Source organism: Babylonia areolata, chromosome 29, assembly GCF_041734735.1.
Source record: "Babylonia areolata isolate BAREFJ2019XMU chromosome 29, ASM4173473v1, whole genome shotgun sequence".
In the NCBI taxonomy this organism is placed as follows: Eukaryota; Metazoa; Mollusca; class Gastropoda; order Neogastropoda; family Buccinidae; genus Babylonia; species Babylonia areolata.
Genome location: NC_134904.1, coordinates 10,118,481 through 10,140,544, shown reverse-complemented (window position 1 = coordinate 10,140,544; position 22,064 = coordinate 10,118,481). Strand labels below are relative to the sequence as shown.

Sequence of the window (22,064 nt, the reverse complement as noted above, 5' to 3'; positions counted from 1 at the left end):
CGTCATCTGGACTCTCAAAGCGGGTTCTGCGCGGCTGCTTTATGGAATGTGGAAGCAAGGTCACGGAGAGCAACGTCACAGGATACCAAGGACAGCAAGAGGACTCATCAGTTGTCTGGAAGTCTGCATTCAGCTCTGTGAGCTGAGGTCACTGCAGCACCAGTCTACAGGTTTTGTATATTGGATTTTGACGGCGTTGCTCAAAGCTTCAAACACGTACCATTGGAAATAAACACTGTCAAATGTCCAGTTTTTCAGAACTAAGCCAACGCCCAGACGAGTTAAACACGAACTGATTTGCTCAGATAGCTAGCACACACACTCAAACCATGATTCTCATGGGGTAGAACAAAGCCACTTTCTGCTTCATGGGTACTTGGCAGGTGGTGGAGATGTAGGCTATTGGGTGAGTGTAAAGAGAAGGGGTGGGTGGGTTGGCAGTGTGTGCGTGCGAGTGTGTCTGTGAGTGTGTGTGTGTGTGTGTGTGTGTGTGTTCTCAAACCATTCTACGGCGCAGTTATTAAGAAGGCGAGAGGATAATGTATTAATGGTATCTAATGGTATAAAATACAAAGTATGTAGGGAGAGTGATAAAGAAAGGCAAGACAGCATTCATGTTCTTCTTCAAAACTGTATCTTACAGTTTCCAGCTCTCCTTTGTTGGAATGAATCAAACTGAATGCACTGTGTATATGTATGTGTATGTTTGTGTGCATGTGTGTGTATAAGTGCATTAAAAAAAAAAAAAAAAAAAAAAAAAAAATATATATATAGTGTCTTTTAAGTGCAAGCATTATGTACCTGACAATTTCTATTGTATAATGAATTTTGAAATGCTTTTTCAGCTGCATATATGTATTTGAGTTTTATTTGCACTTGTGAGCGCACTGGATGTTTTTTTGTTGACAGAGAGCTGTTACACTGTTTTTATGTCATGTTTACATTTAACTGGATCATGATAGGTGCTTTGAGCAGCATTAGAACAGGATAGTGTGCAATGGAAAAGTTATGTATTATTGACAGAGAGAGAGAGAGAGAGAGAGAGAGAGAGAGAGAGAGAGAGAGAGAGAGAGAGAGGAGGATGGAGGAGGGGGCAGGTGTGAACTGGTGTGCAAGATGCCCTTCTTAACCGATGTTAGTTTATGAAAAAAAAGTTTACAAACATCTACTGTTTATTAAACTCATTCGATTCTATGAATGGTCGGATTCTTTTATGAATGAACAAAACCCAACAGAGAACAGATTACATTCTTAATCTAAAGATGAATTCAGTATGCATCAAAACAGAGAGAGGAGAGGTAATTATAAAAAGAAAAGAAAACAAACAACAAAACCCTAAGGCCAGAGATGATTTATATTATTGTAGGCTACATTTCGTCCACCACTGGCCTATCACTTAATTCACAAACAGCTGTTTAAGGAACTTGCGCACCGCAAACAACTCAAAAATGCTTTTGAAAAATGACGTCTGAGCTGAACATTTACAGTTATTCTGGGGTATATAAACAACAGCAGTGGTTTTCCATTGTAAAAAAAAAAAGAAAAAAAAAAGGGAAGAGCACATGCAAGAAAGCACCTCTGGTAATGAGTGATGCTCATTACACAGGCTGCATACATCACTATTTCCCAACATTCAGCATCATTTCACCATGCCCCCCAAGTAGTAAACCATTTGTTTCCATGTGGTCCTCAACTTTTTGGGAACCTGGTATTTGGTTTGTGGTGGGGAAAGTGATAACACTGACATGGCAGCTTAAATGGGCGGATAACTCAGGGATTTTTGGCTGTGAGTCTTTTCTTTTGTCCTTCCTCATTCTGTTAATTGAAATACAAACAGTTCAGTTTAGTAATCTTTACCTGTGTGTGTGTGTGTGTGTGCGTGCACGCCATGTGTGCACGTGTATGTGAGTGTGTGTGTAACAGGCTGAGAGAGAAACAGAGTGGCAGAGAGAGAGAGAGAGAAAGAGAAAGTACACACACACACAAGATTCAACAGAAGAAAAAAAAAGTCTTGAATGACTTACATTTAATTACAAAGATGTATAAAGAGGAGCACACCTGACCGATCGTACAAAACGTCCAAGTGTTGAATCATGCAGGATTATTAATCAATACAAACACTATCCAAAACATGCATGTCTACTTGAAAAATGTCTAAAATAAACAACAAATGGTTACACATCATCCACACAATGATGTAAAGGCAATTTTTTTTGTCCAATACATGGTACGCACTGAGCAAATATTAATAAAGTGATGTAAACATAATCCAAATGACAATTATAAGTCTGCTATAAAACTGCATCACCTGATTAATGAAGAAAAAAAAGTAATACTATGAAAGAATTTGGAAAAGAATTTGTCAGTGGATTTTCATTTCCTTTGCTGTGACACTCAACCTCTTTGGAGAGCATTCTGCGTGTATGCAATAGCATATGAATAAATCAACGTTCATTTGCTCAAAATCCAGGTTTGGTGTGATTTACTAAAGAACTGTTCATGGAACTGAAGAATCCAACTTGAGTTTTACTGTTTGTGTATGTGTGTTCATGTGCGCACATCTGTGTACACACAAACTTACACACACTCAAGAACCACACAAGAAAATCACAGAGTTAATAAAATTTCTTAATTTAACCTTGCAAACCAATGCATCTCCTCCTATAAATCCAACAAACCAAAAGATTTCTGGGCATTTACCCTGAAATGTAGAAGTCCAATGCGTCAAAGGTTGTAAGTCTGATTCTGCCAAGGATATGTGTTTAGAAACAGAACAGCTCAACCAACAGCGTTACATGTGCACAAACATCAATTACTTTGAATGCCAATGAACAACATGGAAAGCTGGTGCAACTATCTTATCCTCCCATCCAGCCTTAATTTACCTATGTCTGATGGTTTTCACAAGCAATGCCTTGTGTTAAGTGTAAGGAGCTGTGTGTGTAAGTGTCAAAGCTGACCCTGACTGAATTGACGGTACTGCACTTGGTGAGATAACCATCTCCACCAACAGCTCCAAAGTCGTAAACTCAATAACAAGAGTATGGTCAAGCACAATCACTGGTTTTTGCCATTTATGCATGTGTGCAAACAACGCACTATTCTCCCGAATGCCATCCTTTAAGTAACAAAGGTTAGGAATAGTATATGTCTCTTATTTTCAACACTCTCTTGAAACGTGAACTTCCACAATGACTTCAATCACTGACATGCTGGGTCACAAGAAAAGTGAGGCAGACTTGTGTATCACTCTTCAATGTCTGGTCTCTCCCATTCCTCCATCCATTGTTATTTGTCTCTTCTAAACTGCTCTGTCAAAAGGACATTATGTTAACATAAAATTGTACAATGAGCATACTGGTCCTGGGCACACTGAAAGCAATCCAGCGGTCCGCTATAAATAGCTTTCAAAAAGACGAACACATGATGCATGTCAAACTGTTCCCTGTGTTGCTACCTTAATTAAATCATCTTTTTCCAGTTCTCCAGAACAAGACCCAAATTTGGAAGAGAATGGGAACTTGTGGTTCTGTTATGTGAGAACTAATGACAGAGTATACATATCAATATGTGTAGTGTATATCTGAGCTATCAATTCAAAAGAAAACATCTAAATGACTGTTTGAAGTCTCAAAAAGAGAGAGAGAGAGATGGGGATGGAGGAAAAAGATAAAATGACTGCTCAGCATGCAAATTGTACATCTGCAACACGGCAATGGCAAAACAATCACAACTGCTTCTCTCAATACTAAAAATCATCCAGACTGCAGCTAAAAGAAATGTGTTCATGTAAATAATAATCTATCACCCAAAAGTAACAGCACAGACAATGTAACAACATAAACTTGTCTGACAACTCAACAAGAGTATCTTAACTATACTTTATTTACAAATATAATATCAAAAATGAAAGATTTTATTACAAACAGAGAAAAGGGAATGGGGAAGGGGAGTGTGGTGTCAATTAAGAAAAAAAGTACTTGTCTATGCTTATTCAAGTGAAAAACAACAACAAAAGTACACTTACCATCCCCAAATCCACCCCCTCCCATCCCAACTGTTTGATTTCCACTCTCCAAAACAGTTCTCTAACAAAAGCAAAAATCACAACTGAGCGGACATTGCTGCCAATTAGGACAATGAAATACAACATATCAATTCACACACAAAAACAGGGGGAAAACGTTAATAATAAAAAATGAACCAGAGACATAACACTCAGCGCAATCATATGTACAACTAAAGTAAAAAATACACATGATCTCCATACTGTAAATAAAACAGCTAACATGATCATCATCATGATCATCTCTGTAACAAGTTTTAAATATATATGTATGTACATCAAACGGGAAATGATAGAGTAAGAGTAAATTTGTCACAAATTCCAATAACCGGCTTCACAATACATGATGAGCTGTGTTAGCGAAGATTTATAATCATATATTAAGCCTCACAATTCACATCTAACAGTTCATTACGAATATCCCTTGACAATGTGTTTTTCTCAGTTACAAATATCCCTTGCCAACATGCTTTTCAAAATTTACTCACCAAATGTGCTTTTCATCGTGCTCAACAGATCATATTCAAACAAAGTGAATGGACAGACGGGTCTCTGATGACACAAACCCTAACCAACTGCTTCCCTACAGTGGCCAAAGCCACAAACTGGCAAACTGGAGTTGTGAGTTTCAATCAACATCAGTGGTGTACATATCGCATTGTGATTTCTCAGCCCCAACTGGCTCCAATCTACAGCTGGGTCAGCAGCATGCTGAATAGGAAGTCTGACCATGCAGCAGTCTGCACCTCACTATTCCTGACACTGGCAGTGTCTCTACTCTTGGACCCCAGGTGATGGTGAAATCTTTCAACTGGATTCAAAGTATAAAGATGTAGACCTACAACGCAGCCTTGTTGTCAGCCAAACATCAAAAAAGAAGACGAAGAAGAAGAAAAAGTTCTACACAAGACCTCTCAAGAATATGCTGACTTTCTTGTGCATAACCGGTTGGTCTTCTGCACCATGGGAATTGGTGCCAGTATCGAAAGACCTGAGCTTCAACTGTCAAAATTTGAGCGATCTTCTCACTGGGTCTTATTTGATCATTTACTTACTGAAGTTAAACTCGCTGAACTCACTCCAGGTAATACTTTTTATTGCAAAAGTGAGATAAGTCAGTATTACCAGGCAATGCAGAGTAACAACTATCAAAGAACAAAGAAGAAGAAGAAGAAGAAAAAAAAAAGACCTACACATACTCGCATTCATTCCTCAAACACGAAGCTAATAAAACAAACAAAACCCCAGTTGTGAGTGGAGTGAGAAAAAAAAAACAAGGGTTGGAGAAGAGAGGGTCAGTAACAATCTACAACCACCAATATGAGTGGCAGGACATTACACTGTGAATTCCTTCTGAACAGTAGCAAAGTTGCCGAGAGCTCTACACACAATGTCTCAAATAATGAAATAATGCCGTACACTCAATTAAAAAACCGAACAACAAAAAAAAAATCAAAAGCAAAGAAATATCTCTCAGGGGAATCACAACAGGGCAGACTCGATCAATCTAAAAAGAAGTCAAGTGGATGTTTTTTTTTCCTGTTAAAACTTTCATCATGTTTGTCTGTACTCTTTTCAACCTCACCCATCCCTCCTCCCTCCCTGAGTTCAGCACATGTAAGGCAAACTGATCCTGTTCATTGCCAACAGAAATCATACAGTACCTAATGTCAAAGCCCACAAAGACTATATCTTTTAGTGCGTGTGGGTGAGTTCTTTTATTTTATGATTTTTTTTTTTTTTTTAAATGAAACCAACAGCGCACAACATATTCTTAGCAATGTCAAAAAAAAGAAAAGAAGAAAAAAAAAAGACTTAGCAACGCAACCTGTTGCATAAATGATTTGTTGACATGAAAACAAGTCATCTAATGACAGAAAGGACATAACATAAAATGTAAAAATGAAAAATAAAAATGAAGGGAAAAATACAAAAACAAAAAACAAACAAAAAAACCCAGCATAAAACAAAATGACATTAGATTGAGAGAGAACATGTCTGCATATCCTATTTGCCTAATCAACTGTGAGCTTGCTTCAAATTCTTTTTCTGCATTTATTTTTCTTTTGTTTCCATAGCTAGTTTCTGGAAGGTTTCAGATCCAGTTCAAATTTCTAACAGAATCTAATTCATCCGTTTTGACTTTCTTTCACTTGATAATTCAGTGTAAACACGTATCATGTCGTCAATCACTGGAAAGATTTTTTTCTATCTCCTCCAATTATCTATTCTGCAAGGCCTTTGAAAAAAACTTACACCGTGTACACACTTAAGAACATACCATACACTGTTAAATATAATTATGCTGTTTACAAATGACTTGAAGTGTCAAAAAAAAAAAAAAAAAAAAAAAGAAAAAAAAAAAAAAGAAAAAAAGAAAAAAAAGTGATCTCAATGATTAACTGACCCCCATTAGGTTCTCTCCCCTACCTTATCACTCTAGCATTAGCACCACACTTCCCCAAAAATTTCAAGTAGCAACAAATGAATCCTGTTTCATGGAATAAAAGAAAAGCTTACCACAGGCAAGACATGAGCTTAACATTAGAATTTTGTTCAAAGAAAGTATATAAAGATGACAAAAAACAAACAAACCAAAACAAATAAGCACATGCACAGTAGAAATAGTATGTAGAACCATTTCAAGCTGATGACAGCAGTTCATACTGACTGAATGCAGGACACACATTGACAACAACACAAGGAGATTTACACACCCCTATGCATTCCAGTACACAAAGTGGACACATGCATATGGAATATGCATGTAAGTACACCGTTGTACGCAGTGTTAAGATGGGACGAAGTATGACTCAAAACAGGAAAGAGCCTGCATGCAAATGCAGCAATGTTCCACTCAAGACTTGACAACTTCAGTGGCCAGTCTTTGCTCCAGGAATGTTGCCCAGAACCTGTGAAAGAAAAACAAAACAAACATGAACACAATATGCTATAACAAATCAACTAACCAACCTAATTTATACTACCTCCTCAGTAAGCCAGTAGTTGCTTTCAATTCTGCTCTGGAAGGGAAAAAAAGGACTTAACCTAAAAAAAAAAAAAAATCTTGCTCCCACAACCATCTTGAAATGAGAGAACCTGATTTCAAGCAAAGTATGTTGTAGTGATTCTCACTAGGTATCTATCTCATCATTTTTTATGCCAAAGACAACCTTTTTGTTGCCATGGGTTCTTTTAATGTGTTTATCAACTCATAAGAACGACTAACATGGAGACCACCACCAGTCAAGGTCTAACGGAGGGGGAGAAAATACCACCCAGTGTGGGATTCAATGCCGTGCGGCCAGATTCTCTGGCTTATTAGGCAGACCACTGGGTCACCATTCCACACCCGTGACCAGGTCCACAGCCGGGACACTCACTCAGTCTGGCTCCGTGACAAGGACATTATTATTGTCAGCAGTAGGGGGGGGACTTAGCAGGAGGCATCCTAGCTACCTTGAATCAGAATATGCACTACTGAAAAAAAAAACACCTAAGAGACAGCAGCAGTGCAGGGTTTGCTCTGATGTGTGACCTCCACATGACCTAACACCGATAATTCCTCATGGACTTCCAGACACTACAGTCTCCACAACCACACCGCTCCCCCCTCCCCGTCCCTCCTCACCTTGGACACATCGACGCCTGTGAGGGCCTGGACGGCGGGAGGCAGCTGGCTGACCAGTCGGGACACTTCACTGGTAGTGCGGTCATCCCCCACCAGGACAATCTCGTCAGTCTTGGCCAGCGGAGCGGCTACCTCTGCCGCCACCTGTCACAACATGAAACATCCAGTGTCAAATTTTGTAGGGTGTCTCAGCTATTACACAAAACATCCAGTGTCACATTCTGTACAGTGACTCAGCTATCACAATACAAAACATCCAGTGTCACATCCTGTACAGTGTCTCCAGCTATCACAACAAAAAACATCCAGTGTCACATTCTGTACAGTGACTCAGCTATCACAACACAAAACATCCAGTGTCACATTCTGTACAGTGACTCAGCTATCACAACACAAAACATCCAGTGTCACATTCTGTACAGTGACTCAGCTGTCACAACACAAAAACATCCAGTGTCACATTCTGTACAGTGACTCAGCTATCACAACACAAAACATCCAGTGTCACATTCTGTACAGTGACTCAGCTATCACAACAAAAAACATCCAGTGTCACATTCTGTACAGTGTCACATTCAGTACAGTGACTCAGCTATCACAACACAAAACATCTAGTGTCACATTCTGTACAGTGTCTCAGCTGTCACTATCACAACACAAAACATCCAGTGTCACATTCTGTACAGTGTCACATTCAGTACAGTGACTCAGCTTTCACAACACAAAACATCTAGTGTCACATTCTGTACAGTGTCTCAGCTGTCACAACACAAAACATCCAGTGTCACATTCTGTACAGTGTCTCAGCAATCACAACACAAAACATCCAGTGCCAATTAATCAGTACTGGTATACTGACTCAGCTATCACAACACACAACATCCAGTGCCAGTAAATCAGTACAGGAATACTGACTCAGCTATCACAACATAAGACATTCAGTACAGGAATAATTGTGTGATGGCCGTAGGGAGAGACAGATTGAAAAAAAAAAAGGGACAAAGAAAAGAACCATCCTATCCTTCAGTAATGTCTTGGTGATCTCGTCGTGTCATCATGTCTTTGTAAACTGATTTACTGTATATTTCATCACTTACAGTTAATGAGTTTTTGTGCATATAAAACGCTTTCAACTCTATTGGAGAAGAAACACTGAATAAGGGTTCACTTTTATTATCATCATCTCGTGACACGCATCAATGCACAAAAACGGCACGAGAGTGGACTGTCACCTTGGGCAGAGTCTCCAACACCAGGTTGAGCATGGCAGCCTCTCCATACTGCTTGTAGGCAGCAGCCTTCAGCCTCATGCGCTCAGCCTCCGCCTTGCCCACCGCCTCAATGGCCGCGGCCTCTGACCCTCCAATGAGCTTGATCTTCTCGGCTTCTGCCCTGGCTACCTCCACTGTTTGGAATCTGGTGGACAGGAAAATCATTTTCTTTGGTTTACACAATTTTTTTTCATTCAAAGAAACACAGCATGAGCACAGACACACAAAACGCATGGGAAGGACGTTAAGCGTGCCTTATTTAAGTGCTACCCATTGTCATGTTTCTTCTCTTTCAGTTTCTCAAGGAGGATTTGGGTAAATCCAAATATGCTACACCACATTTGCAAGGCAGATGCCGGACTACCAGCATAATCAACGGTACTTAGGCCTTGTATGCATGCATCTCTCTCTCTCTCTCTCTCTATATATATATATATATATTTGTGTACCTATCAGAGTGGATTCTTTTTGCAGAATTTTGCCAAAGGACAACAGTTGTCTTGCCATGGGTTCTTTTTCAGCGTGCCAAGTGTGTGCTGCTCATGGGACTTCTGAATGACTAGATGTTCAATTTGATTTTCCTGTCAAACATGGGAGAAAGGGCAAGACCTGGATTTGAACCCAGATCCCTATGGACACTGTATTGGTAGATAAGTGTCTTAAGCACTCTGTCACCTTCCTCATCATCACCATGGAAGCCCATTGCTAACGATGAAGATGTCTTTGACTCCAGAGATGGTAACGAAGCTCAAAAGTGGCCGCACTGTGGGCAGGCAATAGCAGATAATGTGTCTTGTCTTCTCTCTCTGTGGAATGGCGCATCTGGGTATAGGTACTGAAGGAAGCTAATATTACAGCATATATACAAACAATGCTGGTGTTCCCTTTGAAGGCTTGAGACAGCATGGAATATCAAACCCAGCAACCCAGATGTGGACACTGTCCCGTTTCTTTTCTTGCAATAGCTACTGAATCCAACTGTTGGTTTGTGGATCAAGTCAATTCAAATGATGAAAAAAAGGATTACTTTTGATGGCATCAACTTTTTTTCTTTTTCAAATCACAGGTAGATGTTAATACCTTCTGTACAGCACGCACAGAAAAGCCTATCAACTCATGCAGGGCTTCATCTCTCACAGTTCCATAAGGCTGGCCAGTAACTGCCAATGAGCTGGGTATTCTGGTTCTGAAGTGCAAAAATATCACAGCTTAAAAAAAAAAATTCCAACTCCTCTTCCTTCATTTGTGCTGAGACTGCAACCCCCACCCCCCTTCTCAGATTACACTGGCTTAAAAGTTGCTTCTGTGTTCCTCAGAGATGCAGACATACGCCTAAACACACAGACACAATGAATTCCTTCTCAAAGCAAATGCCAACTTCAAAACCAGTACAAGTACTTCCCATAAGAGCACGGGGGCCTCAGGACAATAAGCCCTCTTCTCACCTCTGACCCTCGGCAATCTGGGTCATCTTGTAAGCGGCAGCCTCGGCAGGTCTCTTCACCGTGGCGATCAGCTCCTTCTCCTTACGCAGGATCTCCTTCTCTTCCACGTCGATCTGCTTGCGTCTCTCCACCACCTCAATCTCCATCTCCTCACTCCTGATGCGCTGCTTCTCTTTGGCCCCCTGCAGTTCATAGGCCAGCTCAGCTTCTGCCCTCTGCACAGAGAGAAAGGGAAACCCATGTATTTTGAACTTTCACACAAAAAAAAGTGATGTGCGCTGCTTCACATGCACACATTTATTCATGAGCATGCACAAAAAAGACAAGCTAATTCTGTAACAATTAAAATCTGTCACATTGCCCAGTTTCATTCCAAATATATATACTTTTTTGCAACTTTTCAAAATCAATGTGTACTTTGCATTTCACAGTATATGTAGCACTAGTATGTTATCAAGATTATCCAACTACAGTACCTGTGAAATGAGACAGAATCAAAAGCTGAAGCCGACAGGTTTTATTATCTTTTTTAATTGCCAGTATCCAGATCTTCTGGTCTGCATCATTTTGTGTGAGCAAGCCACTTACCTTGGTGTTGACTTCACTGTCAAAGTGAGCTTTCTGCATCTTGTACTCTCTGGAGGAGTCAGCGATGGAGGCATCAGCCTTGTACTTGGTGTCCATCCTGGCTTTTTCACACTCAGCCTCCTGCAATCACATCAGCATTCTGTGACCTGCTGTTGCACAGGCAGATGCAGAGACTAGTCACGCTACATCAACAACGATGGATAGTTTACAACAAAACTGATTATTGATTTGTTGGTCTCTTTCAGTTAGCTGCTAATTTCATTATACATTTTTAAAACACATGCTCTGAAAAGAAAGAGGAGATAGATTTTTGTTCTAGAATGTCTAAAGTGTGGAAGATAAGATTTCTGATATTGTATGACTGAAGCATGCCAAAGGTGGTGAAAACGTGATGAGAAGATATGAGAAAAATACGTGGAAAACAACAAAATTTACATCTATATATGAAATGAATGTTTCTTGATCATCAAACTTAGTTTGTGTGCATCAACTTTTGAACGACTACGTACTGAATCAGATCTGCTGTTGTTGTTATCAGTACTACTGACACTTCTGTGTGACTGTCAATTATGGGGGTGTGGGGAGGTGGGGGAAAGGCTACCAAATATATCACCACAGCAACAATTTCTCAAGTGCATACTCTGATTCCAGCATCCCTGTTGGCCTCTGCCACACCAATGTCAGCGTCTCTCTTGACGTTGGCGGTCTGGGCACGACCCAGAGAGGACAGGTATTGGACGTTGTCGTAGATGTCTTTGATGGTGAAGCTGAGAATCTCGATGCCCATCTTGCCCACATCAGGAGAGGCGACCTCTCGCACCAGCTGAGCAAACTGATCACGATCCTGGTAAATTGCTTCAACGCTCAGAGTGCCTGAAAAGTAAGGTACACTGTCAGTTTCTCAAGGAGGAGTCACTGCATTCAAATAAATCCACACTATACCACATCTGCTAAAGAAATGCCTGATCATCAGCATCACCCAACATGCTTAGGCCTTCAGTACACAAATCAATATTTGTGTACTTATCAGAGTGAATTTCTTTCATTGAATTTTGCCAGAGGACAACACTTGTGTTGCCACTGGTTCTTTCACAGTGCGCCAAGTGTGTGCTGCACATGGGACCTTGATTTATCATCTAATATAGGTAGTGGTAGCCTGTTTGTGTTATCGCTGTTGCCAGGAAACCTATTAGCCCCTAAATAATGACACAGTTTGATAAGCATTTTCTCACACTTGATTGTATTTTGTGAAAAAATATCCAAGTGATATAAACATTCATTATTCATCTTTTATTTATTATTCAATTTATTGTGTTAATTTTTTTAAAGCATGGAAGAACACAATCAACACCTTTGTATACAGCAAACAATTAAAGCTTCTCATATGTGGGAGCACCTGTGCATGTGTGTACACTTTGTAACTGCTGGGGGCGGTTAAAAAAAAGAAGCCATAAGCGGTTCTTTTTACTTACCCAAAATGGCGCGCAGGTGACCTTCCAACGTCTGCAGGATGACGTGCTCAATGTGTTCAGGGGACTTGCCCAGAAACTGCTCACAGGCGTTCTTCAGGATATCTGGGTCACGCATGATCTTGCACTGAGCCACGCCCGTCACCGTCACAGGAACACCCTCTGAAGTCTCCACACTCTCACACACTGGGTTCAGAGTCATCACTTCCAGAGAAATACTGCAACAATGGAAAGAGAACACAGAGTATCATTCTGAGAACTGTGGTTCTTAATGCCTTTGGAATCGTTTTTCTTAGTGGTTTAATTATATCATATATATCATTACATGCTCAACAAATTTCCTATTCATTTCCAAAATAGCACTGGTTACCAACTGGATTTTACTGGCCCAACCAAACTTTTAACTTGGTATGAATATATCGACCGCTGAAAACAAGATCATGTTTTCAATATAATTATCTACTTTCTGTGTGTGTGTGTGTGTGTGTGTGTGTGTGCGTGCGTGTGTGTGTGTGTCTGTGTGCGTGTGTGCGCGTGTGTGTGAAAACAATCCTATAAGTATAAACCTAATATTTATACCATTTTCATTACTAGCTTTCAATATGAGTATGACATATTTCTTATTTGTCACTGAAAAAACAAACAAACAAAAAAAAAACCATTAACAGGATGTGCCTGCTGTTCTTTTTCAACACATTTGAAATTTTAATTCAACTCAGTGCTGCAGGTGGTTTTATACACACACACACACACACACAGAGCGTGCGTGTGTGCGTGTCTTTATTGCTTAAACAGTGTCACTGACAGTGGAAGGCTGTGCTTCACTAACATAAAAGCACAATTTCTAACAAGTGTTTTTATATGACATCTTTAGCCATATGGCCGATTTCCATGCTGTAAATGCCACTTAGGTCTGAACACCTAATACTATTTTGTACTTGGTTGAAGGCTAAATTTGAATCAAGCAATAATAATTAATAGAAATTTCCTTCAGTTACATGTGAAGGAAGTTAAAGAACGTCAACTGAACTAAAAATAGTCTGATGAACCTATTCCTATGATATAATGATAAGGAAACTTCGAACAGCACTGTATCTCTTACAAACTATAGAAAATAACATATGATATGACATCCTGATTCTGACTATTTTAGTGAAAAAGCAAATCTCAAACAATTATCAGCATATCAGAAAACACAAAGTGAAATAATGGGGAGTTAATACCAAAAATAAAATATATACATCTAGATTTGTGTTAAATTAATTCATACTTCAATATAAGCGACTGGGCAAGTCAATTTCATTTTAAATTTTGATGGAAGATTTTTGATTCACTGTAGAACTTTCTCAGTTTCACTTTCAGGTGATAAAAACATCAGCCAAAACTTGACAAAAACTATATTTCCCTTCAAGCGCTACCTTTGTAAACCATTTAGACATTTTGGAGGGAGGGAGGTATGGGGTGTGTTTCAATAACTTAAACAGCAAGGTATTCAACTTCCTTGATCTTTTCAGTTTTTTATTTTCACAAGTCACCTCACACAGAGTTAGAAAAATAAATGATAAAGACGTAAAGACTCCATTATACCAACAATGTTTAAATATGAAAATTCTAACCAGGCAAACCAAGATATGATGTACTGTTCAGTAGTAAACCATAAAGACCAAGATGACAACAAACATTTCTGAGAGATCCAACAGATATTTGCTTTGATGGCTAATTGTTTGCACACAAACACCTTCACATGAAGTTTTTTTTTCCCCATACTGGAATTAGGATCAGCAATGATTGCAAGTTTAGTTTAATCTCACTGGTAAGTCAGTCACCTGCCAAGCTGCTTGAAAACAGACTGCAGAGAAATAAAGGCTATGATTTCCTTCAGAAAAAAAACAAAACAAAACAAAAAAAACAACCCATCCACAAGGAGACATGCAAAGCGGGGTAAAATAGACATGATAAATCAATGAAGGATATGAGCGTGATAAGTATGAATTCTTGATCTGTAGTTGTTTGTGTTTTTTTTTTCTTTTCTTCTAAATCCCTTCCATACCTCTATCTTCTCTCTGCTCGCTCCTCTCCCAAATGGCAAATTTTCCTCCAGACAAATATGCTTCACAATTTTCTGATAATTTGTTATTTAATTAAACTGGCATTTTGTACTAGATCCACAAAAGGCTTTAGATGGATGGTTAACTCTCTTCATACGAACGGTGAAAGAGATGACGTTAACAGCGTTTCACTCCAATTACCACCATCAAAATATTGCAACTATAATGCAAGTGGAAGGCTCTTATACTGAAGAGGTGAATGCTGACAAATAATACCACAATTCTGACGACGGAAGCTAAAGGTTGGGTCATTCGGACACCCACTGGACATCCGAGGGGTCTGTGTAGAGAAGAGAGGACTGGCCGTACTAAGTGAGTTAAAGAGACAACACATGACATAATGCACCGGGATAGCAAAGCCATAAGTTGGTTTAGATTCATACCTCTTCAGAAACACCATGCAAGAAAAGAGGGGTTACGAAAATGGTGGCAAGCCCTGGCAGATGACGTACACTGGGATCCTTCCTCATGGCTGATCAGTATTACTATCATAATTGTCAACATTTAGTGGGTGTTGACTGTAGTTGTTTGTGTTTTTTTTTTCTTTTCTTCTAAATCCCTTCCATACCTCTATCTTCTCTCTGCTCGCTCCTCTCCCAAATGGCAAATTTTCCTCCAGACAAATATGCTTCACAATTTTCTGATAATTTGTTATTTAATTAAACTGGCATTTTGTACTAGATCCACAAAAGGCTTTAGATGGATGGTTAACTCTCTCCATACGAACGGTGAAAGAGATGACGTTAACAGCGTTTCACTCCAATTACCACCATCAAAATATTGCAACTATAATGCAAGTGGAAGGCTCTTATACTGAAGAGGTGAATGCTGACAAATAATACCACAATTCTGACGACGGAAGCTAAAGGTTGGGTCATTCGGACACCCACTGGACATCCGAGGGGTCTGTGTAGAGGAGAAGAGAGGACTGGCCGTACTAAGTGAGTTAAAGAGACAACACATGACATAATGCACCGGGATAGCAAAGCCATAAGTTGGTTTAGATTCATACCTCTTCAGAAACACCATGCAAGAAAAGAGGGGTTACGAAAATGGTGGCAAGCCCTGGCAGATGACGTACACTGGGATCCTTCCTCATGGCTGATCAGTATTACTATCATAATTGTCAACATTTAGTGGGTGTTGACTGTAGTTGTTTGTGTTTTTTTTTTCTTTTCTTCTAAATCCCTTCCATACCTCTATCTTCTCTCTGCTCGCTCCTCTCCCAAATGGCAAATTTTCCTCCAGACAAATATGCTTCACAATTTTCTGATAATTTGTTATTTAATTAAACTGGCATTTTGTACTAGATCCACAAAAGGCTTTAGATGGATGGTTAACTCTCTCCATACGAACGGTGAAAGAGATGACGTTAACAGCGTTTCACTCCAATTACCACCATCAAAATATTGCAACTATAATGCAAGTGGAAGGCTCTTATACTGAAGAGGTGAATGCTGACAAATAATACCACAATTCTGACGACGGAAGCTAAAGGTTGGGTCATTCGGACACCCACTGGACATCCGAGGGGTCTGTGTAGAGGAGAAGAGAGGACTGGCCGTACTAAGTGAGTTAAAGAGACAACACATGACATAATGCACCGGGATAGCAAAGCCATAAGTTGGTTTAGATTCATACCTCTTCAGAAACACCATGCAAGAAAAGAGGGGTTACGAAAATGGTGGCAAGCCCTGGCAGATGACGTACACTGGGATCCTTCCTCATGGCTGATCAGTATTACTATCATAATTGTCAACATTTAGTGGGTGTTGACTGTAGTTGTTTGTGTTTTTTTTTTCTTTTCTTCTAAATCCCTTCCATACCTCTATCTTCTCTCTGCTCGCTCCTCTCCCAAATGGCAAATTTTCCTCCAGACAAATATGCTTCACAATTTTCTGATAATTTGTTATTTAATTAAACTGGCATTTTGTACTAGATCCACAAAAGGCTTTAGATGGATGGTTAACTCTCTCCATACGAACGGTGAAAGAGATGACGTTAACAGCGTTTCACTCCAATTACCACCATCAAAATATTGCAACTATAATGCAAGTGGAAGGCTCTTATACTGAAGAGGTGAATGCTGACAAATAATACCACAATTCTGACGACGGAAGCTAAAGGTTGGGTCATTCGGACACCCACTGGACATCCGAGGGGTCTGTGTAGAGGAGAAGAGAGGACTGGCCGTACTAAGTGAGTTAAAGAGACAACACATGACATAATGCACCGGGATAGCAAAGCCATAAGTTGGTTTAGATTCATACCTCTTCAGAAACACCATGCAAGAAAAGAGGGGTTACGAAAATGGTGGCAAGCCCTGGCAGATGACGTACACTGGGATCCTTCCTCATGGCTGATCAGTATTACTATCATAATTGTCAACATTTAGTGGGTGTTGACTGCTCTTCTTTGAACTTGAAACAGCATATTTCGAATTTCCTGCATATTCCCTAAAACTGAGGTTTACATTTTGACTTCAGCAAAGAGAGTGATATTTGCAAAGTGAGAGAGAAAGTGCATGTGTGCATGAGAGAGAGAGTGAGAGAAAGAGACAGAGGAGAGAGAAAGAGAGAGAGAGAGAGAGAGAGAGAGAGAGAGAGAGAGAGAGAGAGAAAGTGTGCACATGCATTGTGTGATAAAGGAGAAAAGAGTGTGTGTGTATCCATGAGAGAGAGAGAGAGAGAGAGAGGGGGGGGGGGGATATGGAAAGAGGGAGAGATAACGAGAGTGCATTGTGTGTACACATACACATGTGTGTGAGAGAGAGAGAAAGTGTGTGTGCATGCGTGCAGCATATGTGTGTGGCGTGTTTCTGTAAAGACTGAAATTAAAAGACTGAGACAGAGACTGGTATCTTTTGCATTTACCACAATGATATTCTATTTCATAATATAAGCGAAACACAGACAGGAAGGGCTGGGTTGTTTTGAGCTCCTCCTTCTGGCAGCCAGCCAGACTAAGACAAGAGAGTCAAGAGCCAAAGCCCTGATAAGCAAGGATAATGATGCCACTGAAAGGGCAGCCACAACCTCAGAGCAGAAGTGAGAGCAGTGTGTTGTTCTTTCCATCCTTTCAATCCCTTATACTACCTTACCACCAAAAAAAAGTGTGATAAACCTCAACAGACAACTGTTATGGCAAATTCACAGATGTTCTTTCCAAAGTAAAATTTACCTCCAGTGTGCTAATAAATGTGCCTTTTTTCTCTCTCTCTCCCACATTAGTCCCACCTATTAATCTGCCATCAGAAGAGAGGGATCTTTACTACAAGTACAATGCTACTAGTACTCTAAGAGGAACTGTACTACTAAAATTAGAAGAAAAAAAAAGAATAGTAAGAAAGGTTACCTCTGTGTGTCAGTAACAAGACACCAGGCCCATCCCCAGCCACCAATGATGTACTTCCGGCCTTCATTGCCACAACAACCACCTGTAAGGATAAACAAAAGACAAATATTTAATAACATTATAGCAATCGTGTAATCTTTCTACTGTGTCTATAGTATACTTATTAAAGATTATTAAAAACAAAAAAAACAAAAAACAAACCCAATGGATTGAACAAGTCAAAACCACCAATCTTAATACTCTAAAATAAAATTGATTTTCACAGAACTACTTTCCTATTTTGCTTGTTTATATTATATATATATATATATATATATATATATATATATATATATAAAATAAATTCCAGTCACTGCACTACATCATCCCTTTTTGTGTACATATATGTTGTGAAATCTGATATAATACTTTGAGACAGAAATGAAGAAAAGCTGTACTTTCCTGCAAAACTGTACTGAATTTGGATAATTTTTAGAGGTAATCTCCTTTGGAAAGCAACCGTTTTTACGATTTACAATTACATGTATGCATCAAATTCAAGTTCACATGAATCATGTCAAGTAGCAAGATAAAAAAAACAACAACAAAAAACAACAACAACAAAAACAACAACAAAAAACCCTATAATTTCTGATAGTGTACTCAAGATGATGTGTTGCGGATCCAACATTTTTTAACATCTATAGGAAAAGACAAATTCAAAGTTATAGAATGTAAATTGTAATGGGAAAGGTTAAACTGTGTTTGCCATCAGTAATATGTAATAATGAGCGTTATGATATTGATAGTAGCTTAGGTGTGATTAGTACCTAAATCAAATTTATCATACAGATGAAGAAATTTGTTACAAAGATTGAAGACAGGAGAAAATGCCTAAAGCAAGTAAAACAACAACAACAAGCAATAAAGCACACAATATAACAGCATGAACACAACAGCATCCCACCTCTTTTTTAGAATTTAAATATGGAGTAATGGACCCACTCCTTATGAAGAGACCACTCCTTACAAAGACCTATCTAAAGAGATTTCTTCATCCAGTTCACAACCACAATCAACTACAAGTTTACTCTGCTGTTCCGTGAGATTGCGTAAGACAGCTACAAATAAGAAAATACATAAAACAGTGTTGCCTAAGACAGCCATTTAGTGATTTACTGAAAAGATTGAGCAACAACACTGTGATTCCAAAAATTATTGGCCATGGGTTTTATCAGCAAAGTTCTACTTTTCACACTGAAGGACTTGCTGATTCTGGAACACTCCAGTGCAAAACTGGAACCAAAAGAAATGAAAAACCAAAAAATTTGTCTCCGCATAACTGCAGTGTTGGCATCTTTAGTTGTAAGGAAAGTCTAAGGTGTCAGCTGCCACAGTGATGTCAGCCTTATCACCATTCTTTGGTGTTGGAGGGAACACCACTGCACTCTTTTGATTATGTCTGACAGTGAATGTTCATCAATTTTGCGTCTTTCAGTTTCACTCAGTGGTATCAAACTTAAAAAAATATAAAAAGAAAAAGAAAAAGAACTCAGAAGAAGAAAGTGGGACTGAGAAGTTGGGAAGTGCAGGGGTGTAATGAATAGTATAAGCAGAAATGCTGGTGCAAAGTGAGAGAGGGAGAGGGAGTGAGTGAGTGAGTGAGAGGGAGAGAGAGGGAGAGGGAGAGGGCGAGAGAGAGAGAGAGAGAGAGTACATGTAATGATGTATATATATGTATCCATCTAGTAGGCAAGTATAACAAAGAAGATATATTCAAATATACTCAAAGTCAAATAGTTTTAAAAACTTACTGCAAACTGCAAATCTTAAATCTTAATGTACTCCAGTGTGTGATCATACTGATCTTAAGGTGAGCAGATCAAGTGTCAAAGAATGAGATGCTGCCACTGTTAAAGAGACGGTATGGGTCTTGAGTATAGAAAACTTGAAAAAAAGAAAAAGAAAAAAAGTCTGTAACCTCTATACTATAGTACTAAACTATGTACACAATATTCTAACTAATCTAAGATCCCTGAAAGAGCCATGCTATTGCAAACAGTATCCTGAACATAGTTGCAAAATTTCGCAATCATATTCATCGTGACTTCCTTGAGTGTTGAAATGCTCCTTGTTGACGTTGAACTGAATGTACTTGTACTACTATAGTCTACCAGCTTCAGACAAAACAAGCAAATAAAAATAATAACCACTAGTCTCTATGTCTATCATCAAATTCTATTCAGAAATAAAATCAAAACTTTCTGGCATGCTACATTGTGTTCCCATAGAAAATGAAAACAGCTCACCTAAAATTACAAGCACTTCATTTGGTCCAACAGCATTCTATGAATATGAGAGAGAGACACCCCCCCCCCCACCCCTCAACCCCTCCCAAACACACACACAGAGACAGACAGACAGAAAGACAGCAAGAGACAGACAATGAAACTGAAACTTTTTAAATGTGAAAATAAGAAAAAAAGCAATCACTGGCCTATTTTCATCCTACCCTCATGAATACAAAAAATCTATATAAATTAGTCGGTCTATGGTAATACCAATAGGAAATACTAGAAAGCAACCAAAAAGATACATCAATGCATGGTAAAAAAAAAAAAAAAAAAAAGAGAAAAAAAAGAGAAAGCTTTTAAAAGAAAAAAAAGGAAAGATGAAAGGACACAGTATTTTGGTAAAGTCTTATTTTAGCATATTAAATTTAGGGACCTATTTTACCTGCAATTTTTGTGCACAGATGAAACGATTTTACCATCAGAAGCTGTTGTTACCCATTTTCTGTGGTTTTCAACTATATTTTGAATATCAAAACTATCATATAATATTTTACTAAATTTTGACACAGATTCAGTCACTAATGTGCCAACATCTTGCTCTTTCTGTTTTTGGTCCTGCAAACCATGAAAATGTAAACAAAAAACATGATGGCTTGAAAAGTGTCAGTTCGGATTCATGTTATGGGTAATTTCATGTTGTATTCTGCCTATTTGAGTATTTTTTGTTCGGGTTGATTACATGCAACATGTTATTTCACATGTTCCTCCACTGCAAAACAATTACACATGCAAAAAATTTCCTCTTTTTCCAGCAGGAATGTCAGACCCCTGCCAGAGTCTGCATTAGTGGGTCACGGTTAAGTATGTATAATAAAAATTTCATTTAAATAGGTGCCTCAATTTAGGATGCTTAAACAGGGCAATACCTATTTACCAGGTATTCATACATTATGAATAAAGTGAAAAAGGTACAAAACAAATAAAAAGTGAAACCCTGGAAGTGTAATGACTAATGGTAGCAGTCAGCAACAAATTTGCAGCTCTACCCTTTGTCATGTGAATATACAGGCTTTCATTCTCAGTGTGTGTGTGGGGAGGGGGTGTGGTACAAGGTGGTGATGGAGGCGATCAGTTAGTGGGAGATGTTGGTGAAGAGGCCTGGGCCTAATTTGAAAATTCTAATGTTTTTAAAAAGTAGACTTAATATCTCATTATCTGTGACTTGCACAAAGTTATAAGATGCCTGAAACAGGTAAACTTGCCAGGATCTATGCCTTTAGTAGCCCGCACGCTTTAGTATCCTGCTGGACATTTGCAAATATTTCGCAATCATTATCATGTTCGTGAGATCTTTGACTCGGTCAAAATGCTCCGAGTTGACGTTGAACTTAAAAACTACAGCCTATACGTGCAGTAGACAAGCCAAATAACTACAATTAATCAGCCATTAATATAAAATTGCACATAATTTACACTTTCAATATGCATGAAAGGTATGCACAGTTGACATAGTTCCTGGAAGGTGAAGGACGTTATCCTCCACTTCACGGATGTTTGGTCTTCTCTCGCATTTTTTCTGCTTTTCTAACAAGAATGGAAACTATCTCTGGCACGCTACTTCATAAGTGATCGTATATAAAACAACAGCTCACCTGAAATTACAAGCGCTTCATTAGGTCCAACGGTATGAATGTTCCCCATTGCTAATGCAGTATAGAACAGATGTGCACACCCAAGCGATCGCTGTGTTGAAATGCAAAAACAACCGAGTGGTTGCGTTTCTCACAATCGCCAGGAAAGCTCTTGCTCAATACACAAAATCTCGTTCATAATGAGATAAAGCTAAATTTGATATTTTT

The 22,064-nt window shown here is 39.0% G+C and overlaps 1 protein-coding gene across 1 annotated transcript; it reads right to left on the bottom strand.

Moving 5' to 3' along the window:
• Window positions 1–2,006: 2,006 nt before the first annotated feature.
• LOC143274694 (flotillin-2-like) lies at window positions 2,007–22,015 on the bottom strand. Its single transcript, XM_076578583.1, has 9 exons — window positions 21,858–22,015; window positions 17,933–18,014; window positions 12,474–12,688; window positions 11,642–11,874; window positions 11,002–11,121; window positions 10,414–10,628; window positions 8,930–9,113; window positions 7,698–7,841; window positions 2,007–6,978 (listed from the first exon to the last, which is right to left on the bottom strand). Exons 1-9 carry the CDS (start codon window positions 21,904–21,906, stop codon window positions 6,940–6,942), a joined length of 1,281 nt encoding a protein of 426 aa, XP_076434698.1. The 5' UTR covers window positions 21,907–22,015; the 3' UTR covers window positions 2,007–6,939.
• Window positions 22,016–22,064: the final 49 nt, after the last annotated feature.

What these genes read in the sequence shown, in the direction of transcription:
- LOC143274694 (XM_076578583.1), bottom strand. Translation starts at nt 21,906, where the DNA reads ATGGGGAACATTCATACCGTTGGACCTAATGAAGCGCTTGTAATTTCA. An exon ending in CTTGTTACTGACACACAGAG is followed by an intron (nt 12,689 to 17,932) that starts GTAACCTTTCTT and finishes CCATTGTTGCAG; the next exon opens with TATTTCTCTGGAAGTGATGA. An exon ending in TCACCTGCGCGCCATTTTGG is followed by an intron (nt 11,875 to 12,473) that starts GTAAGTAAAAAG and finishes CTTACTTTTCAG; the next exon opens with GCACTCTGAGCGTTGAAGCA.